Source organism: Mirounga angustirostris, unplaced genomic scaffold (genome assembly GCF_029215605.1).
Source record: "Mirounga angustirostris isolate CCGP_5_RB_7025 unplaced genomic scaffold, mMirAng1.0.hap1 SCAF_2, whole genome shotgun sequence".
Classification (NCBI taxonomy): Eukaryota; Metazoa; Chordata; class Mammalia; order Carnivora; family Phocidae; genus Mirounga; species Mirounga angustirostris.
Window position 1 is genome coordinate 61655623 of NW_026991710.1, and position 21195 is coordinate 61676817.

The 21195-nt window shown below is 40.4% G+C and overlaps 1 protein-coding gene across 2 annotated transcripts; it reads left to right on the forward strand.

Annotated features, from left to right (window-relative positions):
• The first annotated feature begins 8850 nt into the window (after positions 1-8850).
• On the forward strand, positions 8851-17869 carry CCNG2 (cyclin G2). 2 transcript variants are annotated; one of them, XM_045880941.3, is made up of 9 exons: positions 8851-9156; positions 9734-10042; positions 10128-10265; positions 10900-11037; positions 12091-12341; positions 12531-12609; positions 12702-12800; positions 15078-15283; positions 16450-17869. In XM_045880941.3, the coding sequence occupies exons 3-9, from the start codon at positions 10128-10130 to the stop codon at positions 16568-16570; spliced, it is 1032 nt and encodes a 343-aa protein (XP_045736897.1). In that variant the 5' UTR covers positions 8851-9156; positions 9734-10042; the 3' UTR covers positions 16571-17869. The 2 variants fall into 2 exon arrangements, with proteins under 2 accessions (XP_045736897.1, XP_045736896.1); XM_045880940.3 differs by lacking the exon at positions 9734-10042 and having other exon boundaries at positions 8852-9156.
• The last annotated feature ends 3326 nt before the right edge of the window (positions 17870-21195 follow it).

Here is a 21195-nt window from a genome sequence, read left to right on the forward strand (position 1 = left end):
AAAATTTAAAATGCAGTATGGGCTGCATTTATAAAACACATGGCTACAAAAACCTGAATATTCTAGTAAGCTAATCTTCATGCAGAAAGAGTCAATAAATTTCTATAATGTTTAAAGATCTACAGATAATATTACTACGCTCATCACAACACTTACAAACACTGCACAACACAATAAGCACAATAAAGTGGTAAACTCTGGGTTCATGCCACAGGTTGTATTTGTGCTACCCCTCCCCATCTCCACCTTCCTTCTGTCCAGCACAGGCTGCAAGGCTCAAAACTGCTATTTTTAGCAGTTAATGATCAGAGAGCTTGACTTCCTCATGCAGGTTCTGAGAATAGGAGAGCATAACCAGCCATAGTAGGGCAATCAGAGTATTTGCTGGTTACAGTCTTCTGTTTTTATTTTTATTATTATTTTTTATTTTTTTTAAATATTTTATTTATTTATTTGACAGAGACATAGCGAGAGAGGGAACACAAGCAGGGGGAGTAGGAGAGGGAGAAGCAGGCTTCCCCGCGGAGCAGGGAGCCGGATGTGGGGCTCGATCCCAGGGTCCTGGGATCAGGACCTGAGCCGAAGGCAGACGCTTAACGACTGAGCCACCCAGGCGCCCCCAGTCTTCTGTTTTTATAAAGATAGAAAATACTTATCGTCATAAGATGGAAAACAGCCCAAATGTCTGCAAAATAGCCCCATAGTAGGACCAATAGGAACATAGCAGCAATTTCCCTCTGGCACCTAAACATTTGCCAGCTACTGATATCACATACTCACATGATGTTTCAAGCCTTTAGACATCTCCCTGCAATGTCTAAAGAAAGGCAGAAAAGAGCGAGCCTCTTTTTTCTTCCCCTATTGGCTTTCCTGGGATTTGAGCGGTACTCAAAACAATTGGCCTGCTTTGTTAGAAACACATTAATCCCAAACTCCAGGGTGAAGTGTTAATCCTGGTAGGCCTGGTCTCTATCTGGACAATTTCTTTTCAGATTAGTTTGGCAGAGACAAATCAGATTTCTCTTGCTATTTAAGAAAACAACAAAAACAACAAAAGAAAAACACATTATGAACGAATGCAGGTGAATAATTTACTGATTCATTTTCCTAATAAAACATCCAAATCCAAATTGCCTTGGCTTAGGCTAACCTAAACTACTGATGCAACCATTTTACATGAATTTAATAAGAAATACACTGAATGGAGCAAGCTTATGTCCAATTTGGAGTTTTATTCTCCTTATCACTATGTAAAATAGTGTCGTGTGGGTCATGGAGTCAGATTGTCTGCTAGTAAACACTGAATCTACCACTGTCTGGGGTGGGATCAAGTTACTTAAACTCTCTGGACCTCTATTTCTGCATCTGTGTGTGTTATAGGCATTAAAATTATGTCAGTACATATAAATCACTTAGTATAATGCCTGACAGGTAATTATTGATTACCAAGTGTGGATTTACTGTGAAGCTAATGAAATGTGGCTTTAGGAGACCTCACTTGTGCAGGCTCTTTCTGAGGTCTCAGGATGGGCTCTAGCAGAGTGTTCACATACATATTTTTTTCTAGTTTTGCAAAAGAAAAACATTTTAACTGTAGTCAGTTAAGGCTGCTGTCTCTCTCCATGTCAAATTCCACTGTATCATTTTCTCTTGTGTTTGGAAGTGCTTGAGTGTCCCCCAGTATTTTGGGATCTGGCTAAGGGGAAGTTGATCTGGGGACACACTGTTTTAACTGAAATTTGGAAACATGCAAATATTATACTTTAGGATTAATGTCTTATTTAAGAAAAACTTTATCCAATCTTTTCATGTATTATATCCATAATGAGTTGTAAAACTGAAAGAAGTGTTTTAAGATACCAACAAATTTTTAAAAAATGATAAGCCATGCTAGAGGAAAGATTAAATTTTAAAAAATTCTATAGGAAGTTATATTACAATATTGTAATCTTGTGAAGAGGTAATCAGAGAGTTTGAAGCCATAAACTTTGGCAAAAATTTTATAACCATGCACTAAGCAGTTTATTAATAAAAATTTCTTGCCGATTTGATATAAAATGTTGACATTGACAAAGATAACATAAAACGCAAATATGCTTCTGCAATAAGGAAACAGACTAATTACTGAGTACAGCCAGTTTTCAATGATGCCCTCAAGTTTTACAGCTCATACTGTGAATGAAAAAGGTCACAAAGATCTTTGTAAGTAGAAAAGGAAGGCAGAAGAGTCAGAGCTGAGAAAGATTTGAAGATTTTACAGTGCTGGTTTTGAAGATAAAGAAAAGGACCACGAACCAAGGAATGTAGTGGTCTCAAGAAGCTGGAAAAGGCAAGGAAATGTATCTTCCATAGAGCTTCCAGAAGGAATATAGCCCTGCCGACACCTTGATTTGAGTCTAACGAGACTCATTTCAAATTTTTGGCCCCCAGAACTATAAGATAGTAAATTTGTGTTGTTTTGAGCCACTAAATTTGTGGTAATTTGTTATAGCAGGAATATGAAACGAATATAGACATGATGTGATTGCCAAGGATAGTTCATGAAAGGAGATGCAGTGTTCACCTGGTTTTCTTCAAGCTTTGTCACCATGCCATGAGGAAATAGAAAGACCACACAGAGAGACTACATACGTAGGCATTCTGGCCACCAGCCTCAGCTAAAGTCACAACCCACAGTCAGCACAAACTCCAGACATGTGAGTTGAGCATGCCACAGGATGACTCCAGCCCCAAGCACCATCTCAATGTAGCTTCATGAAAGTCCTTGAGAAAGGATTGCCTCACTGAGCTCAGCCAACCCTAGAACTGTGAGTGATGATAATAAAATGATTGTCGTTTTAAGCCACTAAGTTTTGGGGTGGATCATCTCACAGTGATAAATAACAAGAACAGGTAATATATGTCAACTTTTAAAAATTTACAATTTTTCTTGATTTGCTTCATGTTAAATAAATATTCACTTTCATATCTGATTTCATATTTGTTAATTCTACTCTTTTTGCTAGAGAGAACTCTTCCCAATTGTCAAGTTTCAACCTCTCCTTAACAATTTGGTTCTGTTCTTGCATGTAGCCAGGATTTCTTATTCAGAATGTGGTTAAATAGCATACTAATATATGCAATTAGGCAGACCCGAGGATCTTGGATATAAAGCTATCTTTCTTTTTAGAAATTAAAAAAAAAAAAAACAAAAAACCTTCATTTTTAAGACACTTTAAAGTATTAACAAAAGCAAAATTTAAGCTTATATTACTTCTTCATATCATTTTAAATGTCAATTGCCTTTTCATTTGAGATCAAAATAAGAGATAATTACTTTTGCAGAAAATAAAAACTTCCTTTAGGATTAAGATGATATATTCAACAGATGTTTCCTAAATGATTCTTTGCTGACAGAATCAACTTCCCATAGCACTGTGATGGCAAGAAAAAAATAGGAAATATCTGACTTAGGTTATGCTTCTCAGAACAAATCATAAAAGAATAATGTGTTATGTACATAATAACATAATGCAGCCTGGGTCACTGAAAGTATATTTGCATGGAGACAGACCCACCATTTTGAGATAATCAGCTCTGATTTCAAGCATTGCCATATTATCAGCGGCATACTCCTTTAGCAGTCTCTTGACGCCATGTCAAAGCTACTCCATTTGTTTCAGTTAACTTTTAGCATAACAGAAAGAGTTCTGGATACTAAAATAATGATTTGGGACGCTGAGGTCAAATGCACATTTAGTTCGAGGGTTTCAGAGATAGTTTGTATAAGGCTAACTCACTTGCAGGCTAGTGGAACTGGGAGGGCCTAACCTGGCTGGCTGGAAAAACTGCTCATTCTCTATGGTGTGGGTAAGTCCCACAATTACAAGACTGAGCACATCACTATCTGCGAATTAACTGTGTTATGAATAACACTAACCCTTGCATAGATAAACACTCCCTTGGAAAGATGCAACATGCTTCCATCATTGACAACAACAATTACAAGATATCTATATAGTAAATAGATTATAAATGTTGAATTTGCTAATTTCAGATTTGGGAAAGTCACAAAGCAGAATATATGACATGTTTGCTCATTTATTCTGCTGATTGCTTGAAGAAAGGGATTAATTGTCTGCATATAAATTGTCTCATTCTTTCAAGCTCAGATTTAAAAAAATGAACACTTGGTTGAAAAAGCTGAATCACTTCAAGACGGCACCCCAGGTTAGTTTATGCTTGCCCTGGTCCTTTCCCTCCAGCAAGCATTCCTGTCCCCTTTGCTAGATTCTCCTAGCAAGGTTAACCTAAACAGGAAGTTTGGGGCTGCAAAACACCTCAATGACAGAAAATAGCCAAGGCATGGAGCCAGAAATAGTGAATGGATGGGAAAGGGAATGGGGCATTATGTCAGCTTTACCAGTCCTGATCCTGAGGTTCTTTCCTTTCAGGGCTGCTTTCTACCGAATTCCTTTGATAAAGTTAGGGATGGTCCTTTCTTTTCCCTCAAGAAGTCACAGCATTGTGCAAGTCCTAACACGGAAGGTGTATACAGTAAAAGTACTTTTACAAATGTTTTTACCTAGGGATTCTGAGTGGCTCAGTGGATTAAGTGCCTGCCTTTGGCTCAGGTCATGATCTCAGGGTCCTGGGGTCGAGCCCCCACGTCAAGCCCCATGTCTGGCTCTGTGCTCGGCAGGGAGTCTACTTCTCCCTCTGCACCGCCCCCCCACTCATGCTTGCTCACATGCTCTCTCTCTCTTTCTCTCAAATAAATAAATAAAATCTTTAAAAAAACCCCAAATGTTTTTATTTAATCTTTACATATGAAGAAGAAACAATTACCCCCTGGTGATTATTCCCCCCTATTTGTTTTTTGGATTAGAAAATTGAGGTTCAGAACAATTCACATTATTCAGGGTATTTAAGGTGCTATTTCTAATAAGTAAGAAAGCTGGGACTCAAAGTCAGGTGTTCTGATTCCTTGGTTAGAGCTTTTGCCTTACACCTCAGATGTACCAAGGGCATGTTGTGGGACTCTGTTTTATTTACCTATTTTTGTATCCCTGAGGCCTAGTACCATGCCTGGCATTGAGTATATATTCATTAAATGTTAAATAAAAAGTTGGGATTTATTGTTTAAAACTTTCACTTGTGAGAAGAAAGATGCTATCCAAACAGTTATAAGGCAATTTCGATGCCTTACGAAGTTCAGGGAAGTCCAAGGACACAGCACGAAGGGAAGCAGTTGCAGAGTTGCTTGCAGATACTCTATTTTCTTTCCAAGGTAGAAGCTTAAGTGTTGAGTGGTTTGAAGGACACTCCTCAGAAGTCAAGGATTCACTGAATGAAGGCATTGTTTCTGTGGCTGTGCGACTGCTTATTTCCTGCTCTGTGCCCACCTTCTAGTTTCACAGTCTCAGATGTCACTGAGGACAACAAGTTCCGTGTCTGTCCTTCCTGAGGTTACTGGGGACAGGGTTTCACCCAATCCCGCTGTGCTGTAGGAGACCAAGTATCTTCTAATGAAATAAATCCCCTCAAAGTCCTTCCTGGGGACTGCCAGAGATCTGATTCCCTATTTTGTATGTGTGCCTGATGCACGAAAGTCACCCACAAGAAAGCTGAGGAAGGACTGAAAGGTAGCTGACAGGTGCCTAGGGGAGAATGTCCTTTAAATAAATAAGACCCATAGCTCCCACAGCTATAGCAAAGTAAACCAAAGTGATAAAGACAGAAAAATAGAGCCTGGAGAAAATCTGTCGAAAGAAAGAAAGAAAAGAAAGAAAGAAAGAAAGAAAGAAAGAAAGAAAGAAAGAAAGAAAGAAAGAAAGAAAGAAAGAAAGAAAGAAAGAAAGAAAGAAAGAGAGAAAGGAAGGAAGGAAGGAAGGAAGGAAGGAAGGAAGGAAAAGAAAGGAAGGAAGGAAGGAAGGAAGGAAGGAAGGAAGGAAGGAAGGAAGGAAGAAAGAAGGAAAGAAAGAAAGAAAGAAAGAAAGAAAGAAAGAAAGAAAGAAAAGATGAAAAAATAAAGGCTGTAATAACCACAAATCAAAAAATCAGCAGAACAAAAGGAGAAAACTTGCATCATTTTCTCCCCCAGAATATCATCATTGTTGAAAGGAGGTATTTTGAAAAAAATGATGATGTTCAAGTAGTTATACTTGACCAATATTTTTTAATGATTGCTATTTCCTTTACCTTAAAAAGGTAAATGGACTGAAGTGGATAAAGGGCTCCATATTGGACAATTTGATCAGTCTTTTCTCCTATACTAAATAGGGCCTGCCAAGAAGCCAGGAAACTGAACACCACTTAGCAAGCTTTCTTGTCCCATTCTTAGAGAACTGCTAATCATTCAAAAGGCTGTCTGATAAAAGATACAAAAAAATATCAATTATGAAATATCATATAGAATACATTTCATATAACTTTCTAACAGTGATCTAAGTCAAGGACAATTTCTTATTTCTTACTCTCTTCCTTTTTGTCTTATGCCATCTCTATTTAAAAAATCTTCTACCACATAATTTTGCACTTCCTCTTTCACATCACTTATTTTTTTATCTTATGTTCCTTTTCTACCTTTGCCCTCCTACTTGAAAAAGTCCCAACCTCCTTCATGTTTTGGCCACAAACTCTCCTTTCTCTCATGGTACATGTTTTCTGTCCAGCTGCTTTCTGTCTCTCTCTGGAGCCTCTTTATATACTGCAATGAGCTGTTATCTGTGGAATTCTAATCTTAGCTTTATTTTCCATGTTATTTGCATACCCTCATTTATGTTTTCCAGCAAAAAAGTTTATGTCAAATAAAAACAATAGTTTTAATAATGTTTAAAAGATCACACAAGGGGCGCCTGGGTGGCTCAGTCATTAAGTGTCTGCCTTCGGCTCAGGTCATGATCCCCAGGGTCCTGGGATCGAGCCCCGCATCGGGCTCCCTGCTCCGCGGGAAGCCTGCTTCTCCCTCTCCCAGTCCCCCTGCTTGTGTTCCCTCTCTCGCTGTGTCAAATAAATAAATAAAATCTTTAAAAAAAAAATAAAAATAAAAGATCACAAAAGTAGTGCACAAAATTAGGCAACCTGTAAACATTTGAAAGTAATCTGTTAATGTAATTTTCTTTTCCAAAATCCTGAACAAGGCCACATCTTCCTGAAATAGGATTTTTCTCTTCCAGTTCCCCTTTCCCCAAGTTGCTCTGAGCTCCAGACTCCCGTGTCTAGTCCCAGCAAATATGTAAAGGGATCTATTTCTAAAATTCTTCAGCTGCTCTGGAAAGAAGATAAAATTGCTTCTAAAGCTGTGCTGTGTGCCTTCTCATATTTTACAAGTAACAAAACAATTCACAGAGAAATCTGTTCCTTGGATTTGATTATTTGGATTAGAACTCAAGAATATGCTATTTACTGCTTTGTGTATTTGGCTGACAGTGGCCGGGGACTGAGGAGGGAGAAAGTAAAGAAAGTAACCATATATATTAGAAGGGAGTCTCTTACATCCCCTAAAGATGTTCTGTGTGAAGATTTCTCTAGCCTAAGGCACCCTTGTTCTGCTTTTTGCTCGCCTCAGAAGAGGTGTCACCTCTTAATAATAACGTTAATTATAATGGACAATAAATGATAATTTATGGGTGACTGAGGACCAAGAAGCGTCTGGGAGTTTTCATTAAAACAACAGCACAATTACAACCTCTGGAGGCAAGATATTATAATTATTAAATGTTTATGTGCCCTCATCAGTATGCACAGGTTAAGTTTTTCCTTTTAAGTCCCCCCCTTGTACATTTTTTTTTTTTAAAGATTTTATTTATTTATTTTAGAGACAGAGCACAAGAGGGGGGAGTGGGAGAGGGAGAAGCAGACTCCCTGCCGAGTAGGGAGCCCGATGCGGGACTCGATCCCGGGACTCCAGGATCATGACCTGAGCCGAGGACAGTTGCTTAACCAACAGAGCCGCCCAGGCGCCCCTGTACATTTATTTTTATTACAGAAAAATTTCAAGGCACATCAAATTAAAAAGACTAGTTACAACAAACACTCTTGTACCAATCACCCACCTTCACCAACTCTTAACTTTTTGCCAATCTCGTTTCACCTATCATCTCCATTGGTACGAAAAACTTTAAAGCATATACGAGAGATGAGAGCATTTTACTCGTAAAAATTCCAGTAAACACCCCAACAATTTTATAATAACTTGACTGTTACAGCACAATGGACCCGCAGAACAAAATAAAGGGGTCCTCGCTATTACAGCTCTCTGGAGGTACGAGGGGCATACGGCAGGGACCGATGGAGGTGGGGGTGGGAAGGACTAAACCCCAGGATCAGGTCTATAAATGCCTTCGGCGCTATCAGGCATGCGCAATCCAGACCCCAGAGTTGCTAAGGCCCCAAGGAAGATAGAAGCTCTGGATAAGACGAAAGCCAATCAGAGGGCTCGAAGGCTAATCAGTCAGCCAATCCAGATTCGAGAGTGCATCAGATGCTCAGCATTCTGATCCCTCTACCAGTATCCAATCGGAGAGCTGGCTGCTTTGGGCGGACTTTTCAAAACAGCGAAAACAAAACAAATGGGGACCTTTAAAAGGTGCAATGCGACCAGAAACTATCTCCTTCCGCCTCTCAAACCTATCACTCCTTTTCCTTCCCCCCTCAGGATCAATCGCAGAAAGCCGACTCCCAGATTTCACGCTCTGCCCTGAGATCGAGAGGGAGGAGTGGCTCGGCAAAGCAAAGGCGAGGGGAGGAGGGCACAAATCCGGCTGGGGACAGTAGTATAGGGGCGGGACTCTTTTTCAAAGTCTTTTGCGGAAGCCGCGGATCCCTCCGCGGGGAGTCACGTGCCCCGCCCCCTTGGGGGCGTCGAAAACTCAAAACAAAAACAAGGGGTTTGCTTCGGCCTCCGCTGTGGAGGCAGCGGTGCCGGCAGAGGGGCAGGGTTCGAGGGGCCGGCGCTGCGCCCCAGCTGGAGGGTGGGCGCCCAGGGAGCGAGATGAAGCTCGGGCTGTGAGGCCGAGGAGGCGGCGGCAGGGGGGGAAGGGTCCGATGCCTGTCCGGGGGCACCGCTGAGGCGGCGGGTCCCTGACCTCCGGAGACAGGTTCGGACGTCCCCGCCGCGCCCAGTCCTCACTGGGCCGTGACGCCGCGGGCTGGTGGAGGCGCGTCTCCGGCACGGTGAGTGGGCTCGCGGGGGATCGCGGGGTTTCTTTGTTCGTGGTTGGGACTTGGAGGGAGGGGTGGTGTCGGGAGTACCCATTCCTCAGCCACGTGGGCGACTCCGGTCCTACCCTCAGCCGGGGGAGTGGGCACTGGACGTGGAAAAATGTTGGAGGTAGGAGTAGAGAGTCGAGGAGGCTGAAGACCATTCTTTGGTTGCCCCCCCCCCCATTTTGTCACGGGGGCTCGCTGGGGTGGTGCTTCCTGGATTGACAGCCCCGGAGCTCAGCACAGTTTGAGGAACCTGGGCATCAGTGGATGGCCGGGTGTTGTCCGGCACGGGGTGGGCCGAACGTCTGTCCCCCCGACTGATGGGCCACGCCACCCTGCTGCTCTCTCAGATCACGGTCTTGCCACTCGGGTGGATCCGGAGTAGGCTCTGCCGTAGCGGATGGAAAAGGCTTGGGGGCTGGACTCCAGCGAAAGGGGCTTCTGGAGCTGGGCTCCCCGGGAGAGGCGGGGCTCGGGAGTCTCCTCCCTCCGGTTCTTTGTTCAGTCGCGAGACTTTTTCTCCCCTCCCCCCTATTGTGCAAAGCGCCCACCCCAAGACCCACTGCCGTAGCTGCCCCGGGAGCTTTCTGCGGGGAGAAGCCCCTCCGCACAGGGCTTCAGGTGGGGCGGCCGTGCGGACACCGCCGCCCCGGGACAGTTTCCTGTTTGTGAAACGGCCAGGAGGCCGGGGCCGGCCGGTCTGACCCAGCGCTGGCCGGCGGACCAGACCGCGGCCCCTCCTCCTGCCACACCTCCCTGGAGGTGGGGGAGGATTGCGCTGGGCTTCTGGAGGACGTGACTGATCCCCTCACCCGCTGCCCGCCGGGGTGTGCTGGGGCGCCTCTCGCTGGAGGTATTGGCACTAGCTCTTTCTGCCCACTCCCCCCTGTTACCTTCCCCCCAGGATACCCTCTAACTGCGTGGTGTCTTTGCTGCAGATGAAGGATTTGGGGGCAGAGTATTTGGCGGGTCGTGAAGGGGTCCAGCTCTTCGGATTGTTGAACCTCTATCTAGAACAGGAACAGAGATTCCAACCTCGAGAAAAAGGGCTAAGCTTGATCGAGGCTACCCCGGAGGTAAGCTCCCAGAAAAGATACCTTCTTGCTCAAGCAGCTGATAGGGCTTGGAGAAGGATGACTCCCCCCGCCCAGTTGAATCAAGATTAAAGGCTGCAAAGTTTCTTAAGACCGAAATTTGTCTTCTAGAATAGTAAGATAAATTTTACAGGGTTATGCAAGAATGAGAGTGATACTAACTCCAGAGAAGTGTTTCTTCAAATGTGGCACCCCCAACCTGCAGCTTCTGGGTGGGACACTCCCTGGGAATGGAGTAATTCATTTGTGGAAATACCCTCTGCCCATAAATACGTTATAGTAGACTTTTAGGTTTTTTTTTTTTTTTTTTAAATAAAGAAAACAAACTATCTCCATTATAGGGGAATTACATTTGCTCTAACCCTCTGGAAGTGTGACAGCAGTTCACTTTATATTGGATTGCTGAAGCTCTTTTATGCTGTATATTTTTAAAAAGCCATGATATATATATATACACGTGTCTTGTATCTGAAAAAGTATATCATTAGTTAAATACTCTTTCCTCCCATATTCTTGAAGGTTAAGAAAAAAAATTACCTTATTTGAATCTAATTGTGTGTATTTACCCATCTAGTTCTAAGAAAGTCATAACTTTGGCTGTTGGTTTTTATTGCAGGATGATAACACTTTGTGTCCAAGATTGAGAAATGCCAAAGTAGAAGATTTAAGGAGTTTAACCAACTTTTTTGGATCTTGCACTGAAACTTTTGTTCTGGCTGTCAATATTTTAGATAGATTCTTGGCTCTTATGAAGGTATTTAATCGTTTTTGCATATGCATCTTTCTATTTCTAAACCTAGTGCCCAGCACAGTGCCTAGCATACAAGGGTTCGTTAAATGTTTGACAAGTGAATGTAATTATGTCACTACATATAAACATTTTAATTGGAATTGTGATCTTCAGTGCCAGAGTGAGAGACTACAGAATTAACTGTGTTGTATTTTAAGTTAGGTTTTGCTGTTACCGTTTATATACCTTCTCTTTGAAGATGTGACAAAACGGAGGCCACTGTTTTTAGGTATTCCCTATATATGTGTACAGTCCTCAAAATAAGGTTTTCATATTTTTATCTCCCATCACGTTTCTCTTGGAGCTTAGTTGTTTTTAATGCGAAACATGACAAGTGGAAGTATAGCAGTATATTAAAGGTGACCTAACTGCCTTCCCTGTGAGAAGTCTTTTCAAAGCAGGGAGCCGTACTCTTATTAACCAGAAACTGTTAGAAAAATGTGGTGATTCTTCTGCCAATAGGATTGCTGTCAGCTGCTGGGTCAGTTTTTAGGGCACTGAAAAGAAAAGGGCAGCCATCTGTCCTTGGCAGCTTTTACATATGCTCCACTCTGCACAACTGATGCAATATTTCTCTTGGGCAAATTTGCATTGAAATGTGGGATGATACTTAAATAGAGAAGAAGATAAAAAGATAAGTCGCATATATTATGTTTATATCCAAAGAAGTATATATTGTTTCCGTGTTGAAAGGCTTAATTTATTTTGGGGGAGACTGTACTGTTGAGAATTTCGTGTTTGAAATACAAAGTATGATTCAGTGTTAGAAACCTACCTTTTGAATTTGTATTTAAATTACTTAATTTAAATGCTTAATGCTTTTTTTAAATGGGAAGCTAACTCAGTTTAAAATGTAAAAAGGGTTAAGTATAATCGTGAATAAGGGTAAGTCCTTGAAGCAGCTAGATTGTGCTCTGGTCGTAAGAGTTAGGGACACCATTATAATCTTTTAAGTGCCTGCTTTGCTAAATCTGAGTGACAGTTGTTAGAAGAAGCCTTTGTTCTTTTGTTTTTCAGGTGAAACCTAAACATTTGTCTTGCATTGGAGTCTGTTGTTTTTTGCTGGCTGCTAGGATAGTTGAAGAAGAATGCAATATTCCATCCACCCATGATGTAATCCGGATTAGTCAATGTAAATGTACTGCTTCTGACATAAAACGGATGGAAAAAATAATTTCAGAAAAATTGCACTATGAATTGGAAGCAACTACTGCCTTAAACTTTTTGCACTTATACCATACCATTGTACTTTGTCATACATCAGAAAGGTCAGTGGGATTACAAATAAAAATTTTGTACTTTAGCATCGCTGTAGCTAACCGTTACAATGCCAGTGAAATTTATATTTTTACTCCTCTAAATTTTCAACTTGAGTTTTCAGCAGCAAGTTCTTAAAATCATTTAAATCTTTGGAAGTTTAATAAATAAATATTTTGTCTTATATTTTAATTGTATAGGAAAGAAATACTGAGTCTAGATAAACTAGAAGCTCAGCTGAAAGCTTGCAACTGCCGACTTATTTTTTCAAAGGCAAAAGTAAGTTGATTGCTTGCTTACGTGTTTCACTGTTTCTATTTTGAATTTTTTAAAAAATACTTACTTTTCTTTTTCTTTTTGTTTTTTTTTAGCCATCTGTGTTAGCTTTGTGCCTTCTCAATTTGGAAGTAGAAACTTTGAAATCCATTGAATTACTGGAAATTCTTCTGCTTGTTAAAAAACATTCCAAGGTAAATTATCTTCAGTTCTTATTCTTTAAAGCAGATTTCTCTCCTAATGTTTCATTTTTTTTTTTCCGCTGTAGTGATTTAAACATTAAGTAATACTTTATGGGGCTTTTAACTTTTATACTTTTTTCTTGTATCTCAAGTGTTGAAGTTCTCAAAATGCAGCTTTGACGCAGACAGTATTAAGCTAGAAGGGGAACCTGATCACTTAGCTTAGCTTCTTTCTGTGTTCAGATGTTTTGTCCCTTCTCTGGTATTCTCACCAGTTGGTAACACAGTGGTCCACATTGCTATGTGCACATTGTTCTAAAATACATACTAGGAAGTAGATTTAGTAAATATACTAATGGCAGTCCATTACATCTATAGGGCTGAATCATCATCCCATTAGTAGCATTACCAAAATAACTTCAGCCATGTTTTTCTTTTTAAACCTCTTAGTCTGGCCGGCCCAATAAGTTTTGCAGTAAGGGGTGTTAATACTAATAGGGAGTGCTTTAGGGTTTCGTTAGCACAGAAGTAGGGCAGACTGTGAAAGGCACAATGACTGGTTGGACCAAAAGAATCTTAGACAATGAAAGTTTGGGTAGCAAAGGCTTGTGGTCAGGAAGCTGGTGGACTAGAAGGGTTTGGGAATCATTTAATGTAGGCTTAGTGTTAGAATGTCTAGGTGATAGTCACAAGCAGGAGTAAGGATATCCAACTCAAATAGTTTTGGAAGCCAAGCATGGAAATGAGACAAGGAGTCACAAATGGCCAAGATTTGAACCTAATGATGGGGAGAATATTGATACCATCAAGGGAAGTTTGAGAGAAATTAATTTGTGATCGGAGAAGTGTGACTTTAGGTTCTTGTAGGTCTTTCAGGTGGGTAGGTATTTAGCAGATATTTGGCAGCCTGGAATAAAAACTCAGAAGATAAGTTGTAGTTGGAGATTGAAATTTGAAATTTCTCATGAAGAAATAATAGTAGAAACCATAAGAAACTTATGGGAGTTCTTTGCTTAGGGGTCAGTTGAAACTCTGGGTTTTCATTGTTGGTGGTTTCCCCCTTAGGAGGCAAGGGAAGGAGGGTCCATGAGACAAGTGCACTGTCAGGTTGGAAAAAGGTTTTCAAGAAGTATTGCAAGTCAGGAGTATTGAATTTTGATGAAAGACCCAGTGTAAAAAGAATTGAAGGAGGTTATTAGATACCTAGAAGGAGGCGTCCGTAGAATGAGAAGTGAGACTGCCAGATTACAAGGGGGTCAAGATGTAGCTGGATTAGGTGGTAATGGAGACAAAGATGATACAAAATTATCTTCTGTTCGTGATGAAAGTATTGTGAAGTATTTTGTTTTTGGCAGATAACTTGTAGCTTTTATTTATTTATTTATTTCAAAGATTTTTATTTATTTGACAGAGAGACACAGCAAGAGAGGGAACACAAGCAGGGGGAGTGGGAGAGGGAGAAGCAGGCCTCCCGCCGAGCAGGGAGCCGGATGCGGGGCTCGACCCCGGGACCCTGACCTGAGCCGAAGGCAGACGCTTAACGACTGAGTCACCCAGGCGCCCCTCTAGCTTTCATTTAAATCATGAATTTGTTAGTTTTAATTTAAACCTTTTATAATATCTGGAAATATCTCTTTTTTAAAGATTTTATTTGACACAGAGAGAGCACAGTCGGGGGAGTGGCAGGCAGAGGGAGAGGGAGAAGCAGACTCCCCGCTGAGCAGGGAGCCCCATGCAGGGTTCCATCCCAGGACCCTGGGATCATGACCTGAGTGGAAAGCAGACGCTTAACCAACTGGGGCACTCCTCAGTGGTGGAGGAACTGTGCTCTTTCGGAGAAATTCCTTTTCTGTCATATTGCTAACTTCTCTATTAGCATACATCTGGTGTCTTAATGTAAATGCATACTTTTAGCAATCCACACAATGCTATGTTAAAGAAACCTAAATTATGTTAAGTTCCTTTCATTGAGACTATTAAAGAATATACTTAATAGATTGGTTAACAAACCTAATGTTTTTAGGTCAGTGTATTTTCTTAAAATAGGCAAAGATTTTTATTAGGTTCTATGTAAATTATTTATACCTACAGTGCTCCTCCTTTAAACCAGTGGTTACCAGACTTTGACTGCTCATTAGAATCACTTGTGGAGCTCTAAAGAAATCTTGATGCCCAGGTCACATCCTGTATCAAATAATATCTGATGGTGGGAGCCATGCTTCAGTATATTTTAGGCATTATAGGGTGATTCTAAGGTATTTAACCTCTTCATTAAAATATTTTTTCTAGGTTAATGACACCGAGTTCATTTATTGGAGGGAGTTAGTTTCTAAATGCCTAGCCGAATATTCTTCTCCTGAATGTTGCAAACCAGATCTTAAGAAATTGGTTTGGATTGTTTCAAGGCGCACAGCCCAGAACCTCCACAACAGCTACTACAGTGTTCCTGAGCTGCCAACGATACCAGAGGGGGGTTGTTTTGATGAAAGTGAAAGGTAAGCAGGTTCCTTGACTAATTAGACTTACCCATAGTAAGTAACACTGGTTTTATACTCAAAAATGGAACCTGGGAATATTACAGGGTATTAGAGAAAGCCCCTACTCCAATAGCATCATTTCTTCAGGTGGGAAAATTAGCTAGAGGTAGTTTTACTAAAGTAGGTGATGATTTAGAAGTATACGCCCCACATCCCCCCTCTTTTTTCTTTATTAAAAAAAAAAATGAAACAAAACATGATGCTCTATATTACATCCCCAGGATTTGTAACTGGAAGTTTGTACCTGTTGACCACTTTCACCTATTCTCATCCCCTGCCTCTGGCAACCACCAATCTGTTCTCTGAATCTATGAATTCTGGTTTTTGTTTTTCTCGTTTTTAGATTCCACACGTAAGTTGAGATTGTACAGTGTTTGTCTTTCCCCTGTCTGACTTACTTCATTCCTTCCCTTTTTGAAAACTGGTTGTTTCACATCTTCCTTGCTCATTGAAGTAGAGTTTAGTTTAAAAACAAACAAAACCTGAAGTGGCATTCTGGTTCAGGGTTAGTATGAATTCCTAATCCAGTGCCTCAGGAAGAGGCTGTGGGTTAAATGACTGGAAAATAAAGGGAACCACCACCACCACTAACGCGGCCGACTTTAATTTTGTCAAATGCCATTGTCTTGGTCAGGTTAATTTTTGTTCATAAAAGGACTAATTTTATCAGATTTGGTTATTTTATGCCCTAGAGATAACAAGAAGTTTCATTTTTATAGTTTACTGGTTTCTTGGTTTGAGAGTATCGGGGATACAATTATTAATGCAAGAAAGACATCAAAACCATGTGATGGGAGATACGTTGTCCTTTGTCTCCACTTACTGGATTTAAAATGCTTAGAATTGTACAGTTAGTTCCTGATATTTATTAATTGGTACAAGAATAATAGTTTGGCAGATAGTCATTTGTCTAAACCTCTCAAAATCTATTTTCTAAGGAGATTACAATAGATTACAATTCATTTTAGGAAATCCTTGTAAGTTAAATTTTGTCTCTGTAAATCTTAAATTTTGAATATAAAAATCCTGAGACTGGAGATACTTGTTTAGTAATTTTATTTGGCTTTTAAAACCTTAAAGTATTTTCTAAATAATGGAATCTTTGTCTCTTTTCCTCCCTTTAGTGAGGACTCTTGTGAAGATATGAGTTGTGAAGAGAGTCTCAGCAGCTCTCCTTCCAGTGATCAAGAGTGCACTTTCTTTTTCAACTTCAAAGTGGCACAGACACTGTGCTTTCCATCTTAGAAATCTAATTGTTCTGTGTCAGAATTTAAAGTGTGTGTACAAGTTTCAAAGCAATAAATGGAGTAGGTAGTTTCTGGTCCATCCCCCACCTAGGCAGAAATTGCATAGACTGGAATACCTACCTTCTATTTATTATTCAGATCAGATCTGGCCTATTTTCATATTTAATCCTAAGCCATCAAATGGGTTAGTGCCTCTTAAACGATTAACAATGTTTTACACATTGGCACTTTATTTTTCTCATTGATCTTTAGCTACTTGGGGGAGGAGGGAAGGTGCTGATACCTTCAATTTGTTACTTTTCAAGAAGATTTTTAAAGATGAGTAGTGTAGCTTAAACTTTTTATAAAGCCTTCACCTGTCTTTATTTAAACAGATTGGGAGTGTACAAGTGCTTCCTTAGCAGGGACCGTGGATAACCCTTTAATGGCTTATCATAGATCTCCCCTACTTCCCAGTCTCAGAACAGAGAATATACTCTTCATTGTCATACACCTTTTTGTTTTGTTGTTTTTTAAATGATTACTTACTCTCTGATGCAGACTCTATAAACTTAGAAATTATAATAGTGACATTTCTGTGAATTTTAGTATGTAATGTGTTAATTGAAGTTTCTGCTAAAGCAGAAATACTCGACAGGCTATGGTTGTTAGATAGTTGCATTTTTAATGCCTAAGTATTGTCAGGCTATAGTATTATTTTAATGTTATTAAAACAATCCATAATCTGTTAGTTATGCATGCACCTGTATGAAAGCAGTGCAGGAAGTTGAAGAGAACTAGGTAACTGTGGAATTGATAAATGTTGATCTAGTAGCATATTTTATTTCTTATATTCAAAAAGTCTGCATGATTATGTTTATTTCCTTTGTAATTCACATTTCAAAAATAATATTAGTATATGGGTGCCAAGACTGAACATGAAGTTAAAAAAAAAAAAGTGTTTGTAGTGTTCTAGTTTTGAGCATATCTGTGTGGTGGTACAGCCATAAGAATAGGGATTTACAAACTCTGTACACATGAGATTTTGTACAGAGAATTTTTTTTAACTTTATAAATTGTATATGAAAATGTAAATCTTAAAAAATGTACATAAAAATGCTGTATTTTTTTACCTTGTGTGTGTGGTAGTCTAGTCATTGCATGTAAATATAATTTATTGTGTATTCTGTATTATAAATCATACATTGATGACTTACTTTTTGAATGGTAAGTCAGCATCCGTTGGATGTTTTCTGAAGTGGATCTTTTTGAAGTAATAATAGATTGCAACTCAAAATAAAGATATTAATGAATTACACTCCTTGTTTGTAATTGTTTCTTAATTTTGTGGTTCAAAAGAAAAAGCGCTTGCTGTATTTTCGCGGGAAGGCCTTGAAGTGAGGCTGGAGTGCCTCCAAGATAAGCTGTCTATCTGGTTACCAGAAGTCCTTTAGGTAGAATTTCTTTATCACAGTTTGGCCTCAGTCTTGGAGATACTGGAAGCGAATCTGTCACTTGAGAATTGACCTCTCTCTGGGGTGGACTCACGTAAAACAAAAGAGTGATGTATTGACCTGAATGCCTATTTATACTGAAAGGCAACAGGTAGCAAGTACACCGGCATACTCAGGTTGGAAGATCAATACAATTTCTCTGCACACAGGCCACATTCTAATGAGAAGGTTGCTTGGCAAATACAGCCAGGGAGTGTACTGTGACTGACCCTGCCCGCCTCTGGCTCTTGGGACCTCTTTTTCCAAGACTTAGGCTTGTTTTGCAAGTCACGGTGGGTTTTTGGGCGAGGGGTCATCTGATTCCCCTTTGGTTTGATTGTGTAGACCTTTGTTTTCTCTAGTTGGTTGGAAAATCATATGCTGAATGTGGTTTTCATGTAATACTAATACCTCTTCTCCGTTAGTGATATGGCCATCTTTTCCTAACCCTCCCAGCGGAGGCTCTTGGCTTGAGGATGACCCTCCCCTTATTAAGTCATTTGTGTAAATAGTATATGCTGCTTGCAGATTTTGATTTGTTGAGATGTGAAAGTTACTTGTGGCTTTCCAAATCTTGAAACCCTCTTCAGTTCCTGCAGGATTTGATTGCTTTTCTTCCTAGATGCTCTTACTGTGTGAAACTGCACACATAGTTTCATAACTGTTCCCCTTTAGGGTTCTCAGTATATTTGGTCTAGGACTCTTTACTGAGCTCCCAGCTTGTTTTTTCACAACTGGCTACCCCACTTGGAAGTTTCTGATTCCTCCCAAACCTGCTCTTCCTGTATGTTTATCTTGGTGAATAGGTATTGTCTACTCAAATTGGAAACGTATGTAGTCTCATCTCCTCCCACCTGTTTACTGGACATTTCCATTTATCATTTATATGATTTCATTTGTACTGTCTGGCTCTATTCTGTCCCCTCTTTTCTGCCGCTGGCTTGGTTCAGTCCTGTTCTCTTTCTCAGCAGGGTCACTACAGTACCTTAGTCATTTCCTAGGATGTAACAGGCGCACTGTTGCTTCTGTTTTTCTGCATGCTGTGGTATCACTGCCTGGTCCCTGGGTCTCCAGCCATTTGACCCTCAGGAAGGGAGATTGGACAAATACCATGTTTTAATCACCTGCCATACTCAGGTCAACTATAGATGCATTAGTTGCAGAACACGTCTCATGACAATTTTAACCGTTTTCTTTGTCAAGGATTTGACTTTTCCCTTCAATTCCTTTTATTTCAACACTAGGTTCTACCATGATGTTCCTCCCCCTTGCCTCCTACCTTCCCCTGTGCACAAATTGCCAGCTTATTTAGGCAACCCATTTTTATCAGATTCTTACACGAACAAAGACCATGTACTTTGCATTTGCTATTTTTGGACTGAGTTTTTCTAATTATTTGTACCAGAAATGGGTCAACAACCTACTGTTCTTGTGTTTAGCAAGTCAGGTTGTGTGATAGTTTCCCAATAGCTAATGGGCCTTCCCATCCCTGTGCATATACACTGCTCTTCCCATCAAGAGGTGGAGTCTGTTCACCTTGAATTTCAGCTGGCCTTGTGCCTGGTTTTGCTTACTAAAGTGCAGTGGAAGAAGGTTAGTGATGTCCAACCCTACGCTTTAAGAAGACTGGCAGCTTCCCTTTTATTCTTGGAGGCCAGCCGCCATGCTGCAAAGAAGCTCAGGTTGGATTACTGAAAGATGAGAGGCCAGGTAGAGAGAGGCTCTTGAGGAAGAGAGATCATCTTGGATGTTCTAGTGCCAGCTAAGCTCCCAGCTGATTGCAGCTTGCAATGAGGTATCCTCAGCTACAGCACACGGAGCTGAGGAACTGCCTTGCACATCCCACTCAAGCCACAGACTCATGAAAATAATAATTGTTTTAAGCCACTAGGTTTTGGGGTGGTTTGCTATACAGCAATAGTTAATCGAGACAGGTTGCTTATTATTTATAGCCCAACGGTTGTTATCTCTGAGTGATGAGATTATAGGTGATTGTTTTTTCTAATAATGCCTATCTGTAGTTTCCATTGTTTGTCCTTTAAAAAATGGATTTGAATTATTAGTGTATTAACAGAATAAAGAATGAACTTTAAAAAACACACACTGATTATATCCTTTTTTTGATTAAAATCCTTAATGGCTTCACACGGGTCCTTAGCATGAGGTTCAAACTCCTTACCCATGGCTTCTAAGGCCCTGCTTGATTTGATCCCTGTTCAAGCCTCTCCCTCATGGCATCCACATACACCTTTCCAGCCTAATTGCATTTCAGCTCCTCCCATTCACCGTGCTTTCGCTCACCTCAGTAACTTCATGCACACTCTTTCATCCACCTGGAACACCTTTCCTGGCATCCTTATCTGGCAAACTCCTACTTTCCATCGTAGGAGTCATTTCATTTATCCCCCGCCGATATTTGAGTGCCCCTTATGTGCCAGGCAGTACAACAGGAGTTCGATATATAAAACCAAACACAACACACAACGTCCCTACCCTCATGCAACTTACATTATTATGGTGGTGAAACCAAACAGCTCACAGCAAAAAATATAAGTTTTAAAGGTTATGATGACATTTTCTTCTAAGAAGTCTTTTTGGAACTCCTTTGCTTTCCTCTCTTTCTCAGTACTACATGTTTCCATAAAACTATATTTTTCTTATCCTAGCAGTTAATACCTTGCTTGTCTGTCTCCCTTGTGTGCCTGCCTTACCTGTCTGATCCAAGAAGGTCGGGGCTCTTTGTCTTTCTTATTCATTGTTGAATCCCCAGTGCCCAGCATAGTATCTGGTCCAAACTCCTTCTCCTCCAGCTGTTACTCAATATGTTACAGGCACCTTGCAAGAATTATTTAATTTTTACCACAATCTATTAGGCAAGTACTGCTATTGGTCCCATTTTACAAGGAAAGAAACTAAGGATTAGAGAAGTACTTGGACATAGATCTGATAAGGAGCAGGGCTGAAATTCAAACCGAATCTGTCTGCCAAACCCTATGCTCTTTCTTTCTTTCTTTCTTTCTTTCTTTCTTTTTTAAGATTTTATTTATTTATTTGACAGAGACATAGAGAGAGAGCACAGATAGGCAGAGCAGCAGGCAGAGCGGCAGGCAGAGGGAGAGGGAGAAGCAGGCTGTCTGTGGACCAGGGAGCC

What these genes read in the sequence shown, in the direction of transcription:
- CCNG2 (XM_045880941.3), top strand. Translation starts at nt 10,128, where the DNA reads ATGAAGGATTTGGGGGCAGAGTATTTGGCGGGTCGTGAAGGGGTCCAG. An exon ending in TTGTTAAAAAACATTCCAAG is followed by an intron (nt 12,801 to 15,077) that starts GTAAATTATCTT and finishes TATTTTTTCTAG; the next exon opens with GTTAATGACACCGAGTTCAT. An exon ending in TGTTTTGATGAAAGTGAAAG is followed by an intron (nt 15,284 to 16,449) that starts GTAAGCAGGTTC and finishes TCCTCCCTTTAG; the next exon opens with TGAGGACTCTTGTGAAGATA.